This window comes from Pyrenophora tritici-repentis, chromosome 6, assembly GCF_003171515.1.
Source record: "Pyrenophora tritici-repentis strain M4 chromosome 6, whole genome shotgun sequence".
NCBI classification, from domain to species: Eukaryota; Fungi; Ascomycota; class Dothideomycetes; order Pleosporales; family Pleosporaceae; genus Pyrenophora; species Pyrenophora tritici-repentis.
Window position 1 is genome coordinate 1,426,461 of NC_089395.1, and position 22,459 is coordinate 1,448,919.

The 22,459-nt window shown below is 50.3% G+C and overlaps 12 protein-coding genes across 12 annotated transcripts; 8 read left to right on the forward strand and 4 right to left on the reverse strand.

Annotated features, from left to right (window-relative positions):
• Positions 1-870: 870 nt before the first annotated feature.
• Positions 871-2,396, reverse strand: PtrM4_117610 (GWT1 domain containing protein; the record flags this gene model as incomplete). The annotated part of the gene is made up of 2 exons (XM_001935104.1): positions 871-2,244; positions 2,301-2,396. 2 exons carry the CDS (start codon positions 2,394-2,396, stop codon positions 871-873), a joined length of 1,470 nt encoding a protein of 489 aa, XP_001935139.1.
• A 553-nt stretch (positions 2,397-2,949) lies between these two features.
• PtrM4_117620 (uncharacterized protein) lies at positions 2,950-3,834 on the forward strand (the record flags this gene model as incomplete). Its single annotated transcript, XM_001935105.1, has 3 exons — positions 2,950-3,153; positions 3,204-3,560; positions 3,619-3,834. 3 exons carry the CDS (start codon positions 2,950-2,952, stop codon positions 3,832-3,834), a joined length of 777 nt encoding a protein of 258 aa, XP_001935140.1.
• Positions 3,835-3,903: 69 nt separating this feature from the next.
• Positions 3,904-4,652, reverse strand: PtrM4_117630 (mitochondrial import inner membrane translocase subunit tim10; the record flags this gene model as incomplete). The annotated part of the gene is made up of 3 exons (XM_001935106.2): positions 3,904-3,909; positions 4,349-4,469; positions 4,555-4,652. The coding sequence occupies 3 exons, from the start codon at positions 4,650-4,652 to the stop codon at positions 3,904-3,906; spliced, it is 225 nt and encodes a 74-aa protein (XP_001935141.2).
• A 3,105-nt stretch (positions 4,653-7,757) lies between these two features.
• PtrM4_117640 (AIR1, Arginine methyltransferase-interacting protein, contains RING Zn-finger) lies at positions 7,758-8,785 on the forward strand (the record flags this gene model as incomplete). Its single annotated transcript, XM_001935107.1, has 5 exons — positions 7,758-7,815; positions 7,977-8,012; positions 8,063-8,116; positions 8,239-8,547; positions 8,595-8,785. 5 exons carry the CDS (start codon positions 7,758-7,760, stop codon positions 8,783-8,785), a joined length of 648 nt encoding a protein of 215 aa, XP_001935142.1.
• Positions 8,786-9,699: 914 nt separating this feature from the next.
• On the forward strand, positions 9,700-11,061 carry PtrM4_117650 (RecA, RecA-RadA recombinase; the record flags this gene model as incomplete). The annotated part of the gene is made up of 8 exons (XM_066108266.1): positions 9,700-9,738; positions 9,789-9,980; positions 10,036-10,139; positions 10,189-10,325; positions 10,372-10,443; positions 10,491-10,709; positions 10,756-10,941; positions 10,994-11,061. 8 exons carry the CDS (start codon positions 9,700-9,702, stop codon positions 11,059-11,061), a joined length of 1,017 nt encoding a protein of 338 aa, XP_065961451.1.
• A 611-nt stretch (positions 11,062-11,672) lies between these two features.
• Positions 11,673-11,852, forward strand: PtrM4_117660 (CaiD, Enoyl-CoA hydratase-carnithine racemase; the record flags this gene model as incomplete). Its single annotated transcript, XM_066108267.1, has 1 exon — positions 11,673-11,852. The coding sequence occupies one exon, from the start codon at positions 11,673-11,675 to the stop codon at positions 11,850-11,852; it is 180 nt and encodes a 59-aa protein (XP_065961452.1).
• Positions 11,853-12,050: 198 nt separating this feature from the next.
• PtrM4_117670 (CaiD, Enoyl-CoA hydratase-carnithine racemase) lies at positions 12,051-12,623 on the forward strand (the record flags this gene model as incomplete). The annotated part of the gene is made up of 2 exons (XM_001935109.2): positions 12,051-12,418; positions 12,467-12,623. The coding sequence occupies 2 exons, from the start codon at positions 12,051-12,053 to the stop codon at positions 12,621-12,623; spliced, it is 525 nt and encodes a 174-aa protein (XP_001935144.2).
• Positions 12,624-12,901: 278 nt separating this feature from the next.
• Positions 12,902-13,877, reverse strand: PtrM4_117680 (60S ribosomal protein eL20; the record flags this gene model as incomplete). The annotated part of the gene is made up of 4 exons (XM_001935110.2): positions 12,902-13,060; positions 13,110-13,286; positions 13,337-13,521; positions 13,874-13,877. 4 exons carry the CDS (start codon positions 13,875-13,877, stop codon positions 12,902-12,904), a joined length of 525 nt encoding a protein of 174 aa, XP_001935145.1.
• A 374-nt stretch (positions 13,878-14,251) lies between these two features.
• On the forward strand, positions 14,252-15,190 carry PtrM4_117690 (COP9 signalosome complex subunit 12; the record flags this gene model as incomplete). Its single annotated transcript, XM_001935111.2, has 3 exons — positions 14,252-14,838; positions 14,889-14,964; positions 15,020-15,190. 3 exons carry the CDS (start codon positions 14,252-14,254, stop codon positions 15,188-15,190), a joined length of 834 nt encoding a protein of 277 aa, XP_001935146.2.
• Positions 15,191-15,530: 340 nt separating this feature from the next.
• Positions 15,531-15,896, forward strand: PtrM4_117700 (COP9 signalosome complex subunit 12; the record flags this gene model as incomplete). Its single annotated transcript, XM_066108268.1, has 2 exons — positions 15,531-15,761; positions 15,813-15,896. The coding sequence occupies 2 exons, from the start codon at positions 15,531-15,533 to the stop codon at positions 15,894-15,896; spliced, it is 315 nt and encodes a 104-aa protein (XP_065961453.1).
• Positions 15,897-17,229: 1,333 nt separating this feature from the next.
• PtrM4_117710 (putative btb poz protein) lies at positions 17,230-18,080 on the reverse strand (the record flags this gene model as incomplete). The annotated part of the gene is made up of 2 exons (XM_001935112.1): positions 17,230-17,842; positions 17,896-18,080. 2 exons carry the CDS (start codon positions 18,078-18,080, stop codon positions 17,230-17,232), a joined length of 798 nt encoding a protein of 265 aa, XP_001935147.1.
• A 3,152-nt stretch (positions 18,081-21,232) lies between these two features.
• PtrM4_117720 (Tyrosinase multi-domain protein) lies at positions 21,233-22,186 on the forward strand (the record flags this gene model as incomplete). Its single annotated transcript, XM_001935114.2, has 2 exons — positions 21,233-21,938; positions 22,035-22,186. 2 exons carry the CDS (start codon positions 21,233-21,235, stop codon positions 22,184-22,186), a joined length of 858 nt encoding a protein of 285 aa, XP_001935149.2.
• Between the last annotated feature and the right edge of the window lie 273 nt (positions 22,187-22,459).

The following is a 22,459-nucleotide window of genomic DNA, read 5'->3' on the forward strand; positions in this document are numbered from 1 at the left end:
CTGCGTCTGCGTCTGCTCCGTCTGTGGGTCTATCAGTGAGTGTGCGTGCTATGGAAGTTGTAAAATCAACAACACCAGTGTTTATCCAATCGTAGAAAACCTGAAATGTAGCACTATTCACGTGTTTAAGACGCAGCGTGTTTGCACCGGATTCTGCAAAGGGGCCGTTTAGCAGACGGTCGAAGTAGCGTGAGCGGTGGCAGAGGAGGCTGCGGTAGATGTGGTAGGTCTTTTCGGAACCGGGGTGGCCGACGATTATGGTGATGGGGGTGTCGTATACGTTGCTGGTTGGGGGGGGTTTAGTGTTTGTGAGAGGGGGGTGTAAGGAGTAAGAGGGACTTACGCTGGTGGTTTGGGGGGAGGGGTACCAACATGGGATTGGGGACTGTCCGAATGGGTTGGTTGGAGAGGGCATGGTTTTCTGGGATTTTTTGGTTGTGGGATGTTGGTTTCGTGGCTGAGTTTGGGGGTTATATGTATAGTGGGTGGGTGAGTGGTACAAGTGACTCTTTGGGAATGATCTGGAAAGTGAGTGAACGCAGGAGCAGGTGTAATCGTTACAAGAAATACGAAACAAGAGGCGGAGAGTGAGTGCTAGGGCAAACTTTACAAAGTATTGGGTGTGGTGTTTGATGTAGGTCTGAGACTATGAGGCTGACCCATTCCTCTTGGGTATAAGAACTTCAGGTTATCATACATGTGGGCTGGAGCACCTCGGGGTACGATTAGGTAGCTGCACCGAGAGTAGCCCGTGACTTTTGAAAGACTAGTTGAAAGATGGTATTTGTCATTTCAAGAAGCAAGAACTCTATTGATGGATGATATCAACTATCATTACGAACGCTGCAAGGTATGACATATACACTATGCTCAAAGCTTGATCGTTACATTATAAAAGTCCAACCCAATAGCAACACATGCAACAGCAGCAATATACGCCACAAGTACCCCCATAGACTGCAGAACGCTCATATGCAGCGTCGGCATCGTCATGTTGACCAATCCAGTAAGCAGGTTTGCAACAAGGAAAACAGCCAGACCATTGCGATTAAAAGCGTAGAGAACGGTGCTGGTAGCATCTCGACTCCTCCGAGTTTCTTCGTCTTTAGTGATAGCTTTGTAGAGATTCGGGAAAAGGAAGGTCTCGATCGCGCAGCATATGGTGATTTGGTAGCTGTTGAACGACGAGACCCAGAGGAAGTAGGGGAGATTGGCGAGTCTTCGCGATACCGGTAGTCGTAGACCGTAATAGCTGGTTGAGAAGTAGAACAATACAGTCCAGAACACAGATGTAGTGACAAGCTTGCCAAGAGTAGCTTGTCGGACTTTGTCTGTGATTGATGCATCTTTTGGGATTTGCTGTTGTCTTGGTAGAGCGGAAGCACCCAGTGACTGGCCTGCAAGAAAGATGGCGAGATAGCCGAAGAAGGAGAAGATTCCCTCGCGGTTCTGGGAGAAGAGATCAGTTCGCGGGGCTACCAGGATGAAGGATCCCAGCGATGTCCAGTCTAGAGCAATCTCATAGATTGCTGCGAGCGCAAAGGAGAGAACAGCGTAGGAAGGCACCAAGTCAAATGCTGTTTGGAAGAGGGCAGCAAAGGGTGGTAGGAACCCTAGAGTGAAGAAGAAGTTCCAATGCACCCCGTACTCACTGACATGCTCGGCATAGTCCAGGCCCTTTACAGAGATGAGACGGATAGTACCAAGAATGAGGAGGGGAACGGCATGTCTGAGTGACGCCGTTAGCCGCTTGGCTAGTGGTTGACGGCCTGCACCTTCTTTAAGAGACGACCGCACAGAAACCACACCAGCAGTGAAGACAAAAGACCCCACACCCATATCCATGAGTGACGTACCCCAGTTCTCCACCTTCGCAAAGCGCCTAGGGAAAACACGGAAGTCGACCGCCAGGATAGCAACGCAAGTGATGACCATCATTGCGCCTCGATAATTCGTAATGAATGGCTTCACGGGGAGTGCATCTAGTTTGGAGTCCTTCTCCGCCTTATCAATCTTGGGTGGCCGCGGGGGATCCCTGGCTGTCGCTGGCTTCTCAAGGGCGTATATGGTGATTGCCGGTAGTAGAAGAAGCAGGTTCAAAGTCCACGGGGAGGGCGAGTAAATGGTGGTTGCAAACAACGTCGCTCCGCAATTGAGCAGGAAGTCGATGAAAAAGGCGGGTAATGTGTACGGTGTAAACAAGCGCATACGTGATTGTATCACAGACCATAGTAAGATGCTCAACTATATACATAGTTAGCAGGCGGTCATGGCTAGAGTAGCGGGTATGTGTACGGTACAGGCATTGCGAGCGAGACGCTATTGACGTCTGCTACGGAGCTCCCGGTGTGCCCCGACACCCAGGCCTCCTTCATTTGCTTATATGTTTTCGCCATGGTTCCACGGAGCGATTGATCGAGTTGGTCGTCGGCCTTGCGGTTGTCGATGGGGTGGACGCGTCAAGCTGGCCTCTCGTCAAGTGGAACACATGGTCCAAGCGTTGATGACCTCACACATCGCGACTTTCATGTCTCTGCCTCATTCACAAATAACCCGATAAGGCCAAAATTTGGAAACATGTATTATTATATACGCATTCTTTTATCCGTTGACTTGTGAAATGGGACTTGAAAGAGTTGGATCGTGGTGCACGCGGTTACTTCTCCAAGTTTCTGATCCGCTTTCACTACTCTCCATGAAGCAAACACGCTGTGTCTTGGACCCTTAATTTAGGAGCTACAAATAGAATTTTTATCCTTTGCCTGCAACACTTTGACCATACTGCTCACCACCATCAACCTCGACACTTGCCCATAACACACTGACACTTTGGTGAAGCCCCAAGCACATACTAACGTGAGCACTACAGACAGTAACGATACTATTTGTGTCGACCAGAATATGGTAGCTGGAGCAGACTCTTCACCTAAGAAGATGTCGTCGGTAGTCATGCCACGTCAAAGAAGCTCCGTACGTCCGAGCAGGATACCAGTACCGACACAATCTCCTCGCCGTAGTCCCTCGTCAACCAACGATCAGAACGCCGCCGAATTCTCTGAAGATGGCACAGAACATGCTGCCAGCCCGAGTTTGAGCAATTCGGAAATCATGGCATACCAGGGGATATTAAGCAACCAACTGGAAGCCCACCAGGTACATAGACTTCAACCTCCTGTCAATCATCCACTAACACACCATCACAGGAAACCGCTCGCCTAGATGCAGCTCCAGCCCCATCAACCATCTTCGACCCTACCAGCCTGTCCTTCTCCCAAGAAATCCCATCCAAACAGAGCTTCACACACCAAGAACCCCCAACAAACCCACTCAAGCCCAGGCGCAGCATTCTTGACTTGTTCCCAAAGCGTGACAAGAACCAAACCCCAAACCCCATCTCTCCGCCCAAAAAAAGCTTCCTCGGTGCCACCAAAGACTCCCTAGCGCGAGTCATACGCGGAGGGTCGAAACCGCAATCCAACAGCCCTGCAGTCACTGCCGCCGTAGACGAGCGACCAGGACAGGTAGATACGGAGAACAGACAAGAGGGGGAAATATTCCAGGTTCGTTCAACCCCTCCACCTATTCCTTCACAACCCCCTACTAAAACTTACGAAACAGTGTCTACTCAGAGCGGCAGAGTGCTATAAGCAAGCCAGCATCAGCGCAAAGCACACAGAGGCCTTGGCCAAAGATGCGGGGCAGAGTGCGGAAGCGGCGAGAATGGAAGTGGTCAAGATCGCCGAGTTGGCCAGACTTGTGGGGATTGAGGATGAGACTGTTACTCGGTTGTATGAGATGATTTGGGCTGCTGATGAGGCTGCACGGTTGGGGTAGGTGAGTGTGGGTGGGGAGCATCCGTGATGGAACGCTGGTTTGAAATTACATGATTGACGACTTACGATTCTACGACTGCGTGGGTTTCTGTGGTTAGAGTACTGGATATGAGAAGTGGGATGGAGGGGAGTGGATATCCTGCAGTTACGTATCAAGACGTACAGTGCAATGAAGTAAGATACCCAGACACATAGACCGATCGATTCAAATCATAACCCTCGTATTGTACACATGTCTCCATACCATGCCTTCACTATGCCCATTTCCATGATACGCATACCGGAAGTGAGGTGAGTTTTTCATGAAAGTCCGATCCATCGTCCTCAGAGGCGTCCAAGTACAGCCCGACACGTCGTCGCATCCCAAGCCACCACTTTCGACCCAATTCCCCACCCTCATATCAGATCCGTCTTCATCATCCATATCCACACCCAAACTCTTACATACCCCCAAACATACCCCCACCCCCACCGCCCTGCTTCCCCTGCGCCTCTCCCTGCATCTTCTCGCTAACCTTGACATTGACCTCGAAGAACTTGGATACGCAGCGGTCCAGGCACACGGATTCGCCCTTGTTCAGGTCGGCCTCGCGGTACGATGTGTCTATGCATTTTGCCGTGCAGGATTTGACTAGGCTGTTATTGTGTTAGTTTGGTGAGGGAGGGAGGAAAGCATGTGGGAGGAATTGGGGTAGGTAAAGGAAGGAAGAAGGCATCTTACCGACTGTACATGTCAGAAACCATGTCGATTTCCGCCTCGGCCTGTGCAATCTTTTGCTCCGAGGAGATTTGAGGTTTTTGACCGAAGAACATTGACATTTTGGCGGGTGTTTTGACGGTTTCTGGTTTGTGTGGTGGCGTGCTGTTTGCGCAATTGGTGTGTATGCGTGGTGGTGTTTGTCGTGCGTTGTTAGTGTGGTGGTTGTGCTTTGGAGGCGCTTGGTGACGGCGATGATGTCGTGCAGGTAAGAATTCTGGAGCTTGGACCACCGCCGCCGCTGCCGTTTTGCGGGTAAGGTATGCAGGGCTGAGATTTCTCAACTTCACATCTTTACATGCAAAGTCAGTGTTATTTTGCTGACAGCGAGATTCTCAGGTAAAACAGCGGTTGGATGCTTGTTTGCTACTTTGGTGGGATTTCAATTACTTCTGATCTAGATGTCATTCTAGACATCCTACAAATGCCATACAAGCACTGCTATGCTAGCATACAATCACATCGAACACCAACTTTTCGAGATGACAAAAAGGTCCTGGATTACCCTTTTTTCATCTCAATTCCATTGAAATGCCTTCCTAGAATCAGTTTCCAACGTCTGCTTTTGCGTGCAGGCGTTGTGGCGGGCGCGCTGGCCGCTGCAACTTTGACAGAGTTGTTACCTGGCCTTAGTTGAGAGAAATCTCTGCAAATGGCCCGTGCGCCAACTGATTTTAGATGTTCGATCGAAGGCACCCTCTACGAAACCGACAGAGCAACGGCTCTTCCTTAGGTATATATCTCTATTGCTGCAAAGTAATAGGCCTATATATCTAGATGCTACCTATACCCGAACGCCCTAAACCAACTCGATATACCGACCCCATATACCGAACCGCTCCAGCACCTGCTGTCACCAGCACACTCACGAGCAAAACACCGACCAGGCACTAGATGTATAGATCTATTATCTCTCTTGTAGATCCCTATATACAGACGCCTACACCAAAAGCCCTCTCCACCGAACGACCTAAACCGACTCGATATACCGACCCCATATACCGAACCGCTCTAGCACCTGCTTTCACTAGCACACGCACGAGCAAAACACCGACCAGGCACTAGATGTATAGATCTATTATCTCTCTTGTAGATCCCTATATACAGACGCCTACACCAAAAGCCCTCTCCACCGAACGACCTAAACCGACTCGATATACCGACCCCATATACCGAACCGCTCTAGCACCTGCTTTCACTAGCACACGCACGAGCAAAACACCGACCAGGCACTAGATGTATAGATCTACTATCTCTCTTGTAGATCCCTATATACAGACGCCTACACCAAATACCCTCTCCACCGAACGCCCTAAACCGACTCGATATACCGACCCCATATACCGAACCGCTCTAGCACCTGCTTTCACTAGCACACGCACGAGCAAAACATCGACTAGGCAATAGCTGTATAGGTCTATTATTGTTAGGTTATAATAGATTCCTGTATACAGACGCCTACACCAAAACGCCCAAAACATCGACTAGGTAATAGCTGTATAGATCTATTCTGTCTTGTAGATCCCTATATACAGACGCCTACACCAAATACCCTCTCTACCGAACGCCCTAAACCGACTCGATATACCGACCCCATATACCGAACCGCTCCAGCACCTGCTTTCACTAGCACACGCACGAGCAAAACATCGACCAGGCAATAGCTGTATAGATCTATTCTCTCTCTTGTAGATCCCTATATACAGACGCCTACACAAAACAACAGACAGACACTGTATAAAACTACAAACAATATTTCTTTTCGCAAAGAGCTCGCTGTTACATCTCTTTCTGTTCACCACACTGCTCTTTAGCACCCGCGCCAATGGAAGACTAGCTCGGAAATTGGACTACGCAACTATCCTCCAAATTGTACAAGACCTATAGAAACTCCATATTGAACAACATACATAGAACGGCTTAGCCAAAGTCCTACATAGTCACCGACTGATACAGGACTCTAATGGAAATATAATAATAATAATAGCATACAATCACAATAAGACGCTCTTGAATACTTATCCCACGTGGTGCAGATGCTTCACATTTCAATGAGCAGCTGTTTCTACAAAACTCATCAGACTACGTAATAGTAGCATATGCCTGTTCGGGTGGATGCCGGCTCTACTATATGTAACGCTCATATTGTATACTTGGCATGCGGCTGAGATAATTTTGGACACGAGTAGCTCCAGACATATGCTAAACGTTTTCTCAAATTGCCGACTTGGCGAAGATTATTCATACATGACTACAATGTGGATTGTATGCATCAAACATGTCTATTTGCTTCGTGACGTATAGCAATTTGGTGATAGGCTCTTACTGGATACGGCAAATAGCACAAGATGGACACAGTATTACACCAATGCTTCGTTTCGACATTGATTGGCTGGAGATGAAAACATTCAATGTTTCTACACGTAGTTTGCATAGTCGACTTGGACCATTACTCGAAAACGTGGCAGGGTGCGGGCAATGGAAACTTGGACCACTCATTCCATGAGACTCGTACGAAACGTGCCTAGAGTAAAGGGGACAGGCTTATGCAGCTACATCACATGGCGTGATGCAAACAGGAGCGGCTTAGCATTCTTACGTGCATTTGACCTCGGGATGGGGCCAAATTGCGCAGTCCGCAGTCGGTAGTCCGCTAGCGCAACCGATGCAGCAGGGGAGCACGGGCAAACAATGTGGATTTCGCCCGTTTGCCCGCCCGTCGTCCAACCATTGAACTCGCAAACCACATAGACATTCGGAGGAAGGTTGCAGAAGTGTCGCAGAGGGAAGGTCTGAGAAGTTGCAAGTAGGTTTGTGCCCATTGAAGCCCCCGTATTTGTCCATATGCGCGCCCTGGTCCCACCAGGCGCATACTCGTCGGTGCTGCATTTACCCCTCGACATGCCCCTCGAAAATTCTGCGACTGACAGAAAAACGCAGGTGAAGGAAAACGATCAGAAGAACGCAGCAGGTACTAGCGCCCTATTACTACTACCGACCCCACGTGCGCATTCTTGCAAACAAACCAAGAGAGCAGACGAGGCTACAAACGCTCTGCTCCACTCCAAGCCACCCCTCGTCCGCGACCCACCCCCTTTCGATCCTCCCACATCCGCCAATATATACTCACACTTCAACACAGAAATTTGTGGAGGAACTCAGTAAAAATGTCTTCTCTATCTCGCCGTGCGTGCTTCAAGTGCGGTAATGTCGGGCACTATGCCGGTAAGCCTCGGTCGCGCGCAGACCTGTGGCACCCGCTGCCATGGCACTATGGGGGGCTTTTGTCGCCAAATGCCACTTCCCAGAGTGACACTTGCAGAGCGCGACCACAGGGACTGCGCAAGTCATGTCTTTGAATGTACGCGACTAACGTGGATCTATAGAGGTGTGCTCTTCGTCTGAGAGGCTCTGCTACAACTGTAAGACCAGTCCGAGGACCATATGCGAACAATCACTGATATCTCCATAGGCAAGCAGCCCGGCCACGAGTCCAACGGCTGCCCCCACCCCCGCACCACCGAGAGTACGTCATTCCAACTTTACAAGATTTCTGCTGCTCCAATACTTGGTTTGAGGATTGCGCTCGTCCAATCTCCAAGACCAATCACATATACATGGAACGAATGAGGACTGACAGAGGAACAGCTAAGCAGTGCTACCACTGCCAGGGTGTCGGACACGTCCAGGCTGACTGCCCAACTCTGCGCCTGAGTGGGGCTGGTACGAGCGGACGCTGCTACAGCTGCGGTCTCGCTGGTCACCTTGCTCGCAACTGCCCCAGCCCAGGAATGGGTCGCGGCGCCGGTGCTCCCCGTGGCGGCTATGGAGGAGGCTTCAGGGGCGGTTTCGCTGGCGGCGCTCGCCCTGCCACTTGCTACAAGTGCGGTGGACCAAACCACTTTGCCCGTGACTGCCAGGCTCAGGCTATGAAATGCTACGCCTGCGGAAAGCTCGGTGAGTACACGCCTGATGATCGACCATTTCATGTCTGATTTGTATAGGACACATCTCCCGCGACTGCACCGCTCCCAACGGCGGACCCCTCAACACTGCCGGCAAGACTTGCTACCGCTGCGGCGAGACTGGCCACATCTCCCGGGACTGCACCCAGCCTGAGGTGAATGGCGATGCTGCCACTGCTGCCGCTGCTGCACCTGTTGTTGCGCCTGCTCCCACGGCTGCCGTTGCTTAGACGACGACCAAAGAGCTCGGCCAAGGCCCTCCATGAGTGACATTGTGGCGGGCCATCACATGTTTTTCATTTATCCATTATTTCATTACAACTGTTTCTACGCTTGTCAGCATCTTTCGACAAATCTCACGCATTCACGAGTCTCCAACGGATAAGAGAGAACTTCTTCACGATTCTTACGCTGATACCCACAAACGTTATCCCTTACTTCAACCCTTCTACCATTTTTCGAACAGACGACGGCTTGGCGATTTGGATGGCGCACCTACCTGTATACATGTACTTTGGGGTACTAAAGTTCTTGGATAGACGGGTAGGGCTTGCTATGTACCTGGAAGGCGGCTGTGGTGGTTGGGCGTGGAAAGCTTGGTTGGAGGGATTGAGGTGGTATGGAGGAGGAAGAGCGAAGCAGACTGTGATTGCCGGGAGCTGAGTTGGCAATTCTGCTTGTGATCCAGCATGTTTACACATCCTGGCTCTGCATAGGATATATGTTTAGTGCTATCTATCTGAATATATGCAGTCACTTTGGAACTGTGTCTTGTTTGTGCATTCGTTGACGGAAAGTGTTATGAAAGTGAGTTTTGGGAAGATGTGTGTACACGGTGGATGTGTACCACTGAATGTCGTATGAAACAGTACAGTTTAGCTCACTCTCGCAGGATGAAAGTGTCAATCATAGGCAGTCGCATGATGGTGGTAGCTCCTTCCTTCCTTCCCAGTTCCACCATGCACGGATTGTCGCGTAGCGCTCCTTCTCATTTGCTTTCTTCGTCATCTTCGTCTTCGCAAACCTTGTTTCAACGCTCATCTCACACCGTTCTCGTTCATTCTTTTCACATTCCTTAGCATTTGTATTCGCCTGTGTCGCATTTCTTCATCTCACATCGCATCAGCTATCACCTACAGCTACTATGCCCTCATCAGTTGCCAGCGACGACATAATCGACGACGTGAGTAACATGCCAGGTAATCGAGAACCATAAGCTGATTAGCTTCTTAGGACGGCTTTATCGTTGACATTGACGCGATCCAAGCACATGGCATCGGTGCTGTCGATATTGCGAAGCTCAAGGCGAACGGCTACTACACAATTGCTTCCGTGCATTCAGCTACTCGTCGCAATTTGCTGAAGATCAAGGGATTCAGTGAGATCAAAGTCGACAAGGTCAAGGATGCTATCGGCAAATGTCAGGTAGAGTACTGCACTGTGACACTGCTTCGACATATCATGCTGACGCTTCATCTAGCCTTCCGGAGGTGGCTTTCAGACTGCGCATGAGCTTGGTCAGCATCGGAAGCGCGTAATCAAGATCTCGACTGGCAGCAAGGCACTCGACGCTGTTCTCGGAGGGTGAGTCTATACTTTACGCACACCATATCCGCGTACTTACACACTACAGTGGCTTCCAGACGATGAGTATCAGCGAAGTCTTTGGCGAGTTTCGTTGCGGAAAGACACAACTTTCGCATACCATGTCTGTCATCACACAGCTACCCAAAGATATGGGTGGTGCAGAGGGCAAAGTTGCCTACATTGGTAGGTGACATCTTCTACCGAAGAACTCTTCTGACCATAACACAAGATACGGAAGGTACCTTTAGACCAGAGAGGATAGCTCAGATTGCAGAGCGATTTGGTGTTGATCCAGAGACTGGTATGCAGCCCTACAACATTATCAATTCATCAACTAACTACTCATAGCCCAAGACAACATCACATACGCTCGCGCAGTCAATTCAGAGCACCAAATGGAGCTTCTCAACAAAGTCGCCGAGTTCTTCGTCAGCAATGAGTACCGGCTCCTGATCATCGACAGCATCATGGCCCTCTTCCGTGTCGACTATACTGGCCGTGGCGAGCTCAACGAGCGTCAACAAAAACTCAATCAGTTCCTCTCAAAACTGACGCACGTTGCTGAAGGTAGGCGATAAAGTCGGATATGTAGTAATTCCACTAATTCTAGCAGAATTCAACGTCGCCGTGCTTCTGACAAATCAAGTCCAAAGTGATCCAGGAGCAAGCGCTCTGTTCGCTGGTGCTGATGGCCGCAAGCCGATTGGTGGTCACATTCTCGCCCATGCTTCTGCTACGAGAATCCTACTTCGTAAGGGCCGAGGCGAGGAGCGTGTCGCAAAGATACAGGACTCTCCGGGTATGTCAATTATTGCTGATTGTCTCCCTTCGCATCACTAATGCCAAATCAGACATGCCAGAGAAGGAAGCAACGTATATCATCACGAACGGAGGTATCAACGATCCGGAGAAGGTATAACAGATATGTAACGATCTCGCCGTTATCCACCTATGAGGTGTTATCTATGGTGATCAAGAGGGGTATGAATTTGAAGGACTGATGCTTTTACATGTTGTTACAACTATGACATGAAGTAATGCAAATAATCTGTAAGGATCAACGGTCGGTCAATTCTGCGCGAGATCTGAGTAATGATAGAGTAATAATTTGACTTTCATGCTATGTACCATAATTGATGGAGTGCATTGTAACAAGCGGTGGGTTTAAGAGGTGGTTCCTGAACTAGGCCGAGCCCTAGAGTCGTCGCCTATCCACCCCAAAGATACCTCGGTCCCCCCTCTCCCCGCATCCTCATCGCATCCCCCATCCCAAAGTATGGGGTAAACAAAGAGCGCGTCGAGCTTCAATTGAAGCCAAACCATCCACTACCTACTTCCTCCTCCCACATCTCCCATCTCCCACCCCACCCAATCCCCCGCACAATGTCTTCCACCCCTCCCCTCACCCTCCCCAAATCCTACAACGACCTCCCCTTCACGCAAATCCAAACCCGCCACCACGCCCCCGAACCCAGCATCATAATCCTCACCCTCCACCGCCCCAACAACCACAATGCCTTCACCCCCACCATGCGCGACGAAATCATCCACGCCTACACCCTCTTCAACGCCGACGACCGCGTAAAATGCATCGTCATGACTGGTCATGGTCGTATCTTTTGCGCGGGCGCCGATCTGGACGATGGGTTTGGGAAGGGGGTTCATGGGGGGGCTGATGCTGAGAAGGTGCAGGAGCATAGGGATGGGTAGGTTTTTTTCTTTCTCTGTTGTTGTGAGTGGGAGATGTTGTGTGTGTGGGTGTAGGTGTATGTATGTATGGATAGAAGCTGATACAGTAGTAAACGCAGCGGCGGACGCGCAGCCCTCGCCATCCACCACTGCACCAAACCCACCCTAGCCGCCCTCCAAGGCCCCGCCGTCGGCATCGGCATAACACTCACCCTCCCCATGAACATGCGCATCGCGCACTCCAGTGCGAAAATCGGTTTCGTCTTCGCCCGCCGCGGCCTCGTCATGGAAGCCTGCAGCTCGTACTTTTTACCGCGGCTAATCGGGCACTCGCGCGCCATGCAGGCGGTGACGACGGGGGCTACATACCCGGCGAGCCATCGGGTGTGGGACGGCTTGTTTGCCGAGACGTGTGAGAAGAGCGAGGATGTGTTACCCAGGGCGCTGGAGCTGGCGGAAGATGTGGTGCGGAATACGAGTGTGGTTAGTACGTATCTGATGAAGGAGATGATGTTTAGGGATAAGGGGAGTGCCGAGGGACAGCACTTGTTGGATAGTAGGGTGATTTATGAGTTGTTTGGGTCGCCGTAAGTTCTTTCTGTGGAGATTTCATGGTGCGAGCTAATAAAAGACAGAGATAACACTGAAGGGGTTCAGTCGTTCATGGAAAAGAGACCTGCGGTGTTTACTGGGACAATGGAGAATACTAACGTGACTGGGTATCCCTGGTGGATGCCATTGGATACATCGGCAAGGCCAAGGGGAGCACCGACAGGGAGGCCAAAGATCTAGACAGCATGTGTGTAGCATCGACAACCATTCGTTTGCATGACATCATTTCCCATTGCCCATCTAGTACCAGCTTGACTGCTGTAATCTGACATGGCTCTCTGAGATTCACTCCCGCTCTGACCAGCACCCTGAACAGCATCACGCCGCGACGACTCGAATGGAGGTATCAGGGATTTTCATTCGTTCCTAGTGTACTTCTTTTCGTGAAGCATGCATAACCGAGGGAAACCCATATCATCCCAACCCATCCAGACCGCACTCCGTAATGAGAAACACGCTTAGAAGAAAGTGGAAGGTCGGGTGGCGGAGAAGACCTTCTTGCCGGCCTTCTTGTTGATACGGTGGGGCAGCGGGAACTTGAGGTTCTTGGTGAGGAGCTGCTTGATGTATGGTCGGCGGATGTCGTCTGACTTCTCAACCTCGACGACCTTGAGAATCTGAAAGGATGTTAGGTAACACTCATATTAGGGATTGATTGTGACATACCTGAACGGACCTGAAACGCGATCGGTGACGGGCGGCCATGTCCTGGTAGAGAGCATCGACAGCGGCGACACGGGACATTTCACGGTACTCCTTGTACATGTTGTGGGTACCGGAGCGCGAGTCGTACTTGATCCAGATACCGAAGTTCTTGACCTTCTGGGGCTTCTTCTCGTGGATCTGAAGCGAGTCAGTGGTGTATTTGATCGTGCTTGCCTATCCTTGCGTACCTGGTTTACCGAGACGATCTCACCGTTGGCCTTCTTGATCTTGCGGAGCTTGCCAAGGAAGTACCAGAACCGTGACTTGGCGACGACCTCGTTAGGCGCAAAAATGCGCATACGGTAGATCTTGGGCGCAGTGTTGCTCTCGGTAGGCAGATGGCGCCCGATAATCTGGTATTCCTGGAAGCGTGCTGATACTCGTCAGTGCTGCTTCTACAAGTCAAGTGATCCATATTCCAGCAATTGCAGTCGATTCGTCAGCGTGGTCGGACGGTCTGAAATGGTTGGAAAATGTTCGTGGTAGCAGGAGGCGCATGCGATATTTGAGCGAGTCGACCTCCGCCGTCATCATGAGTCTTCAAAGCCTCAATCTGTCCTACGCCGATTGAAACAGCCCTGTAGCCCTCCTATTCTCTCTACAGATCCCCATCTCGTGCATTGTCGTTGCGGAAGCGGTGATTCGATTGCGCTCGCTTCGTTCGAAAATTCCTTCGGCTCGGCTGCAATTGCTGGACGGTGCGGCGGAGAAGAAAAAATGCTTACCCATCTGCGATCTGTTAGTAAACGATAAACTACTGTTTAGACGACGTCAACTGACCTTGAATGTGCTGTGAGGTTAGTACCTTGAGTTGAGAAGTTCAGATCGTCTGTCGTGGTGGATGCCCGAAATCCAGTCCAGCTTGTGGGCGCTAGCCGAGAACGGACCCACCAGCAACTTGGCGGCAGCTGCTAGGGACGTCGGCGAACAAACAACCCAAACACCGACAACTTCGCATTCAACCCAAACACACATCTTCGTGCCCGCAAGGACCTGTCGCAACATGCCAAAAGGCTGAAATTATACCTGGAGTTGCGTAAAACTACCAGACGCCTCGCGATAACGGATATCAACCTTTTGTAATCGCGACCCAGAAAGCGAACATGCAAGCCGCACTCGAACCCTTCCACCAGGCCTACGCCAGTGGGCTGGTAGAGCATGTCTCAGCCTTCTTTAGTCCAATTCCGCCGTCGCAAGATCCCGGTCGACTATATGAATTCTACCGTGCATCAAGCGAAGACAAGGTCGAAGGCGACGTGCGTTATGGGTTCAGGTACAACAAGAACACGCGTATGACCAACAAAGAGAGCGGTGCTTGGATTGAGATTATTACCTGTTTCTGGCGCGCCATCAATCAGGTTATAAAGGCGGATGAGGCAGCAAACCAGGGAAGACTTGGTGAACATCAATACATTGCTGTATATGATACATGGAAGGACTTGACCAGCAACCTCATCAAGCATATAACAGCTGGCGTGCTACCATCATGGGCCATATTCGTCTTGTACTCCACCGCAAATCATCTTAGGAAGATAGCTATCAAAGCAGATGAGCACTTGGCCAAATCGAAATCAGCAACACTCAACACCAGCTTCTCAGACGATATCGTGACCACGGTTCCTCAAAACCAGAAGCTCGAGGAGGCAGCCAGAGTGTTTAACAGGATATTCGCCCTTTGCCTAGGTGACAGGTGTGCATAGTCCCGTTTCCCTTGTTTGAGCCTTTCTTACTTGCCCATAGGAACCCACACCCTGTAGAGACGCGCAAGTGGGGTGTTTACTGCATAGCCAACCTCCAGTTCAAGACGTACTTTAAGGTAAGATTGGCAGAACCTAGTGATTTTTGACAGTGACTAACATGTACGTGTGCAGTTGAAAGCCATTAGCCTGTCGAAGAACGTCGTACGATCGATCGAAGCACAGTCCGACCTACCTCCCTTTAAAGACTATCCGCGAGCGCACCAAGTGACTTACAAATACTATCTAGGGGTATTATCATTTCTGCAGGAAGATTATGTCAAGGTATGTTGGCAAGTTGGCTAGCATTCGACTTGGACTAACAAGATCCAGGCAGAGATCAGTTTGCAAGAAGCATGGCGGTCTTGCTTGCCAAGTGCTCAACATAACAAATCGTACGTTTCATTGTTCAAGAGGAGAATTACCGAACGCTGACATGTCCAGACTCATTCTCACATACCTCATACCCTGTCGCCTCATCACACAACACATTCTCCCGACCGCCGCCCTTCTCGCTGAAGCCCCTCGTCTAGCACGCATATTCGGCCCTATTGTATCATGTATCAAACGAGGCGATCTTACAGGCTTTGACAAAGCTCTCGCAGACGGCGAACCCGAACTGGTCAAACGGCGTATATTCCTCACCATGGAGCGAAGTCGCGACATCACCCTGCGCAATCTCCTCCGCAAAGTCTACCTAGCCGGTGGCTACGACGAGCTAAAAGAGGGACAAACAGAACAGCAAAGAATAAGGAAGTCACGCGTCCCGATAGCAAACTTTGCGGCCGCGCTTAGAATGGGCACCGCAGGCGAAGGCAGCGGCCAGGTCTTGGAGGATGAGGAGGTAGAGTGTCTATTGGCGAACCAAATCTACAAGGTACATGCAGTCTACCACTAAACTATCAACACCTGCTAACAACAACGCCAGGGCCTCATGAAAGGCTACATCTCACGCGAGCACAACATGGTCGTCATGAACAAAAAGGGTGCATTCCCCGGAACAGGTGTCTGATGCCTAAACTTCTGCCTATCCTTACAAATGTAGCACCCATCAGCCAGCTTCGGCTGCCTACCCACCAAGCCTTCTCACTGGCTACAGATGCATGTGCACGCAGCCTCGTAGCAATACAAGTGCGATCGAGATTCACGTGGCTGTTACCTCATCAGCCAGCTAGCGTAGCGTGATGTAACGGAAACGATAGTCTAAAAAATCCTATCAATGTACACCATGTCTGCGCTCTTTGTTATTCATGCCTTCCTCTTTGCGTGTGTTGTAAGAGACCGACTATGTCGTAGAACTTCTAGTCGCGGTCAAAAGCTACAGGTGCGTCGTCGCCGCTTCAGCTGATGTCGCGTTGTAGGCTCCTAATTCCCGTTGGTCATGGTCATCGCTGCTTCATTTGTGGATAAATTGTCTAACAGCACAACGGAAAAGTGAGATTTGTGCTGTGGGAAGTGGAAGGTAGGTGGGTGGGGTTTATTGTGAGGTACCTGTGTGTGAAGGGGGAAGGGGTGTTGGGTAAGATATGTGTGTGGGTATATGCAGTTCAACGAATTTTGGTCGACAATGGGGGCGCTGAACGGCTCAGAACGATGCTGTTATTCTTAAACTTATGCATGCTAGCATGGCGGTTCACACGGACTCTGTGAGCTTCAGAAGGCCGCTCTTTATCCTTGTAACGTACTAGGTATTTGAGTCCTCCATAAATCACAAACATCACCATGAGGACCCAAAAGACGGCAAGACGTGTAAATGGGAGATGCTCTCTTGAATGCAATTTCTATTCGTTCGTGCATCAAAGGCTATCATTAAACCGCGTTCAAAGCGAAGGAAGAAGATCAAGACTATCTCGATACAATCTGAGGCCGCGATATCGCAGACAAAACAACCAAGCAAGCGCCCAAGGTAAACAACTTTCAGCGGCGCAGCTGTGACAATCTAATGGAAAACTTCAACTTAAGAAAAGAGCAAGTGCGATGTTTTTTTCGTGTCTTGATATGAGAAGGAAGAGAAAACCCGGAATTGACGCAGGCCTGCACACTCGTACAATCTTGGAGGCCGAACCATAAAAAGGGAATAGAAGAAGATGGAAATTCTGCAAAGCAAAAGGATATAAGTATAGTACAAACACTTGGCGGAAACGAGTGCCAGAAAGGTAGGGATATCAAAATGCCATGCGGAAAGAAAGACGTAAACAGAAGACGAAACCGATGTGGGAGAGACGTAGCCCTGAGGCTCATCGGGGAGAGTACATGTACAGGTGCGTTAGATGCCAAAGTCATTGGGGACGATGCGATGGTAAAAGAGATGAGTAGGAAGAACAATCGAGACACGTCGACAGCAGCTACTGCGCAGAGAGGTCGTCCATGTGGTTTACCATGGCAACGAAGAGATCGAAGAAGAGCTTGCCACCATTCTCCATTTCAACCTGCATCGTACCACTGCGCTTAAACGTGTGTCTAGCTCGAATGATGAGCGCAAGATAATGAGCACGAAGCTTCGAGTCGGTGTCTGGAGTATTGGCGTAGGCGTAACGAGCAGATGTCAAGACGGTAGAACACTGGACACCAGACTGAAGACCTTGTTTCTTGAGAGCCAGCTTCTTTAGCTCTTGGAGTCCGTATTTGTCGGCCTGGCAGTAGATGACTGTGTCTTTTAGTACGGGACCGGTTGGTGATTGGATGACTGCTTCTTGCGTGGCGGTGCCGTTGTCTTCGAGGTTCCAGCTGTTGCGCTTCTTGTTGTACTCCATACGGGGGTAGTAGTCACCCTTGTAGAGGTACTCGAGGATTGAAGAGAAGACTTCGGGTTCTTCGTCGGGAAGGTCGATGCGCTTGTTGGTGGTTTGGAAGAATTGGCCGTTGCAGAGGGCTTGGAACCAGGGAGAGTGGGAAAGGACATCTTCGTGTGCTGCGAATAAACGTTGTTCGCGACCGACTGATATCGTGATGATCGCGCTATTATGCATGTCAGTAGAGTGTGGAAGGCGGTTATGATATGTTAAACTCACCTTCCCAATGACGGCGATGTTTGGTTGGACTGTGGTGATGATGTTTGAGCATGTTGTGCCAGTCTCTCTGCTCTTCTTGATGATTCCTTGAACGATGGGTTCTTCTTGGACGATTTTGATTTGCTTGCGCGATGCTTCGAGAAGCTACCTTCCTGGTGTCGCGTACGGTTGGATGACGAGAACATGATGAAATAAACGAAACGGGTCTCCGTTTAGATAGAAAGAACGTGTTGATGGTGAGGTGTCGTAAATACTTATACCTGCAATGATGTAGGCAACCGGATAACAGAAGGAGATCAAGGCAACAAGGCAAACTGGGCGATAGCAGGCAAGTACTGTGTACTGCAGCCGTGTATATATACCCGACTCCTCACAGGAGGCCGCTATCTGGCCCTCTACTGGGGTGGGTGTGAATTAAGACGCGATTGGACGCGTAAATTTGACCTAACGCGTAAACGCGATATCACATGTTTGCCTAACTCATTCGAGACGTAAGAGTCAGTCCGGAGGACGGAGGCTAAGCCCAAGACATGGTCCAAGTAGCACTTGTGCAAGGTTGTGAAACAAGGGCGGAACAAAGAATCAATGTCGCTAAATTGGCGTGGGCGGAATGGCATGGCGTTGGCAGTCGAGTAACTGGACTTGTTCGAGACTGACGGTCAATAAATCACAACCATACTTGGGACATGTTGCGCGATGCTTTTGCTGGATAATGTCGACACCAACACACACTATGACGGAGTGATGAGATGACTGGTCGCATCCCTTGCGCAAGGCTGCTTCTTCTCTCGGTACAGCCGAAGCTTTGGCCAGGGCAACCCAGAAAAGTTTGGAGAAAAGCAAGCGACGTCGCCGCCGTGCAACAGCCAGCGGCCGTTCATCGCCACCATGGACGAATCATGGAGATGCGTCCGGCCTCCACAGGCTCCATCAAAGACACCCTCTGCCGTTCCCCTGAGGGGCAATATCGCGTCGTAGGCCCGATTGACGTAGAAGCTGAGAAGGAGACTACGATCCGTCTCCGCGCACTCATGGGATTCGCGGCTGGAAAAAAGCCAACTCAGCATTCATGATACGGTGCCTGATGCTGTGAAATTATGCGTCGTTGATCCATTGAGCCTCGGGGATGCGAGGAGTTGAGTGGGTGGGTCGCGACCAGGCATTCACCCCTCATCGCGATTCTGCCGCGTCCTCACGTTACCAATTAGCCCCTAATCCGGCTTAACCCGTGACGCCACCTGGCGCCCAACGGCTTCGCAGTTGTACACATCCGCAGCTCATCTCAGCTACTACAACCTCGTCCTTGTGTTTTTGTTTTGCTCCAGCTATGACACAATCCGTTGCAGACGTGCTTGAATGCGCGCATGTGGCAATTCACAATATGCGACAGTTGATTAAACCCAGGTCCCTCGATCCTGCCCGTACTCAGCTACCCTTGCGAGGTTCACCCGCCAATACGCTAGACCTGTCGCCGCACGTACTTCATACGAGTGCCAAGATGAGACGATAACTGAAGGCGTATCGCTACAGTCCTTTGTTCTCACATCTTTGCTGGGGGCTAAGCCTTGTATTCCAGCATTACGGATCAACTAACAATCGCGCTTGTGTCCTTCCCAACTGCGTTCGATACTTGCTCCTGGAATTCGTTGGAATGAATACTCGCAGTGTTCACGAATACAGACGGATTCCGGGCTGCTCGGATTATCGCGCTACGCCCTCCAACTATTTTCCATCTTATATTTTTCAACCTGTATGCTCATTTCTCTGGACCTCCGAACATGAGTAAAACTAAGTCTAGCTCTCAACACATACGCAACTGTTGTAAGATCAATGTCAGCCCATATTCATTGTAAATCTTTTCACTACTGTATCTACTTCACGCTTCTCACCGGGCACCGCATCGTACCCACTGCGACATTTATCGTCCCTCTTGGCAGTATGCAGTTCTAACACATGCTGTGCGCCCGAGTGCATGCGGATGCTGTCGGGTAACGTGCTACCCCGCTCTGTCGTTACATATGAAACATTGGATACCTCCTTCACTGCAACCTCCATACGATTGTGGCGCCACTGACTTGCACAGCCACTCTCATTAGAACGGCAAACGGTCAATCTTGACTAATTAGGCTTCATTCACATACATCCGGTCTTGGCAACTGTCGTTTGTTTCCGGCACAATGTGCCCGACTGCAGGGGTGTCACTGCCGTTATTACAAACCCTATATTGCTGACTCCACACTCTGGCATGTCATTTGAAAGGCTTGGAAACTTCAACAATCTTCACTCCCGGCTCTCTGAACATTTGGTTGACTGAGAAAAAGACGGTTTTTGCGACATGTGTGCGTTTCTTGATATGCATCCAGCTTGCGGCGCTTGTTACATTCCTCAAAGTAACACAGCACAGCTACTTTTATCTTCTGAAGACTAGTATTATACGTTTTGATCGCACGGGCCGATTCTTGAATGGTTCCTTCGGAATTCGATTCAAATTCCCTGCTCTATATGGCAATTAAGATACGTGGGGACACTGACATTGCTTCATTGACTGTTCTTCACCGGAGCCAGCAAACGCTGTCCCAAGGCTACTGACCATTGAACTTTGATGCTCCTACCACTTAGAAGCGTCGATGAATCGCACACGGCCTGTCGTACTACACAGAAATGGTCACTTTTCGATATGAATGGCAAAGACGGCGGAACATCGTTTCCTAAACAGTGGTCTCTCGCCAAGTATCCTATACTATATACCAATGTTTATTGCAAAGATACTTTCTATGGATTCGCCCCGCATTCCGCTTCTGTCTAAATAGACAGGTCAACAAATACAGTGGTATTGGTATCCACTGTCAATGTGCAGCACTGAGTAATAGACATCAAATACAACATAAGAGCTTTGGATTTCACGGCGAATTGAGCTATCAAAAACCACACCATGATTGGCAACATCTTCTCCAAAGCCCTAGTGGTATCACTACGTATCTTCTCACGCAACTCTATCAGCCCCCCCACAAACCACCGCAACAACCCTCGAAGACATCCAAAACTATGCTCTCACCAACGCCTACAAAGTCCTCGACGGCACCCTATCCGACGGCCTAACCCGCTCCCCAAACACAACTTGCACCAAAGCCACCCTCGCAATCCGCAAAGAATTGTCCTCTCCCCTCCCCCAAATCCTAACAGCAAACTAACCCCCACCCCAGCGGCGATCTCACCCCCCTCCGAACGCAAAGCCTACACAACAGCCGTGAACTGCCTCCTAACCTCGCCCTCCAAACTCCCACCCACACTCTACCCCGGCGCCAAATCCCGCTACGACGACTTCACCGTCGTCCACATGAATATGACGCCCACCATCCACTCAACCGCAAACTTCCTCCACTGGCACCGCTACTACATCTGGGCCTACGAATCCGCGCTGCGCACAGAATGCGCATACACCGGCTACCAACCCTACTGGGACTGGTCGCGGTACCCGGACCTGCTCAACAACAGCCCCATCTACTCTGGCGACGAATACAGCATGGGCGGCAACGGGGAAGCCGTCGGTCCCCACGCGAATCTAACTCTCGGACCGGGACAATCGTTACCAGCAGGACCCGGCGGCGGATGCGTAACCACAGGCCCCTTTGCAAACCTAACAATCCACCTCGGTCCCGTTTTCCCAACCGTAGATACAAAGTTCAACATCCCCGCCAACCCGCTGGCGACCGGCTACGGCGACAACCCGCGGTGTCTTCGTCGAGATGTTTCAAACTTCCTCACTACGAATTATCTCCAACCGCAACACCTCGTCGAGCACATCACGTCTAACGCCAACATCTCCACTTTCCAGGATACACTCCAGGTAAACCCGTCGAACAGCTTTGCCGCGCTGCATGTAGCGGGGCATTATAGCGTCTGGGGCGACCCCGGCGGCGATGTTTTTGTTAGTCCCGGTGAGCCTGTGTTTTGGCTGCATCATGCGCAGGTGGATCGGCATTGGTGGATGTGGGCCATGTGGCGGGAGGGCGAAGTGAAGGAGAGGACGGGGATGTATGAGGGTGAGTTCCTTATCCCTTTTCTTTTTGTTTATTTGTTTGAGGGGGTGGGGAACCATGACGATGTGAGTCAGTGCTAACGACAGACTGTGTTTGTAGGCGGCACGAATTGGTTTGATCTGAATAGCCGAAGAGGTACACCAGAGGACGAGCAGGAGTTGAGTGTTGTGGCGCCGGCGGGTAAGGATTTTATGAAAAGCAGGGACTTGTTTAGTACGACTGCGGGGCCGTTTTGTTATCTGTATGTGTAGATTGGGGGGGATGGATGAATGGTTGGTGTGGTATTGTCTGTCGTGAAGCCAGTTTGAAAAAGCTCGGTCAATATCATATAATCGATAGTTCCGGACTGTCGTGTTTATAACTACATATCTCAGAAAAAGAGAGAGTGTGTGAGGGAGAGCACAGCAACACAAGTAGCGAAAAGGTCGAATTCTTGCATTTCATTATAAATTTTCAACGCCCACGAATGATTCAGGTTTTTGATGTCTTTGCCTCCATGATCCAAACCCAGGCTCCTTGACTGC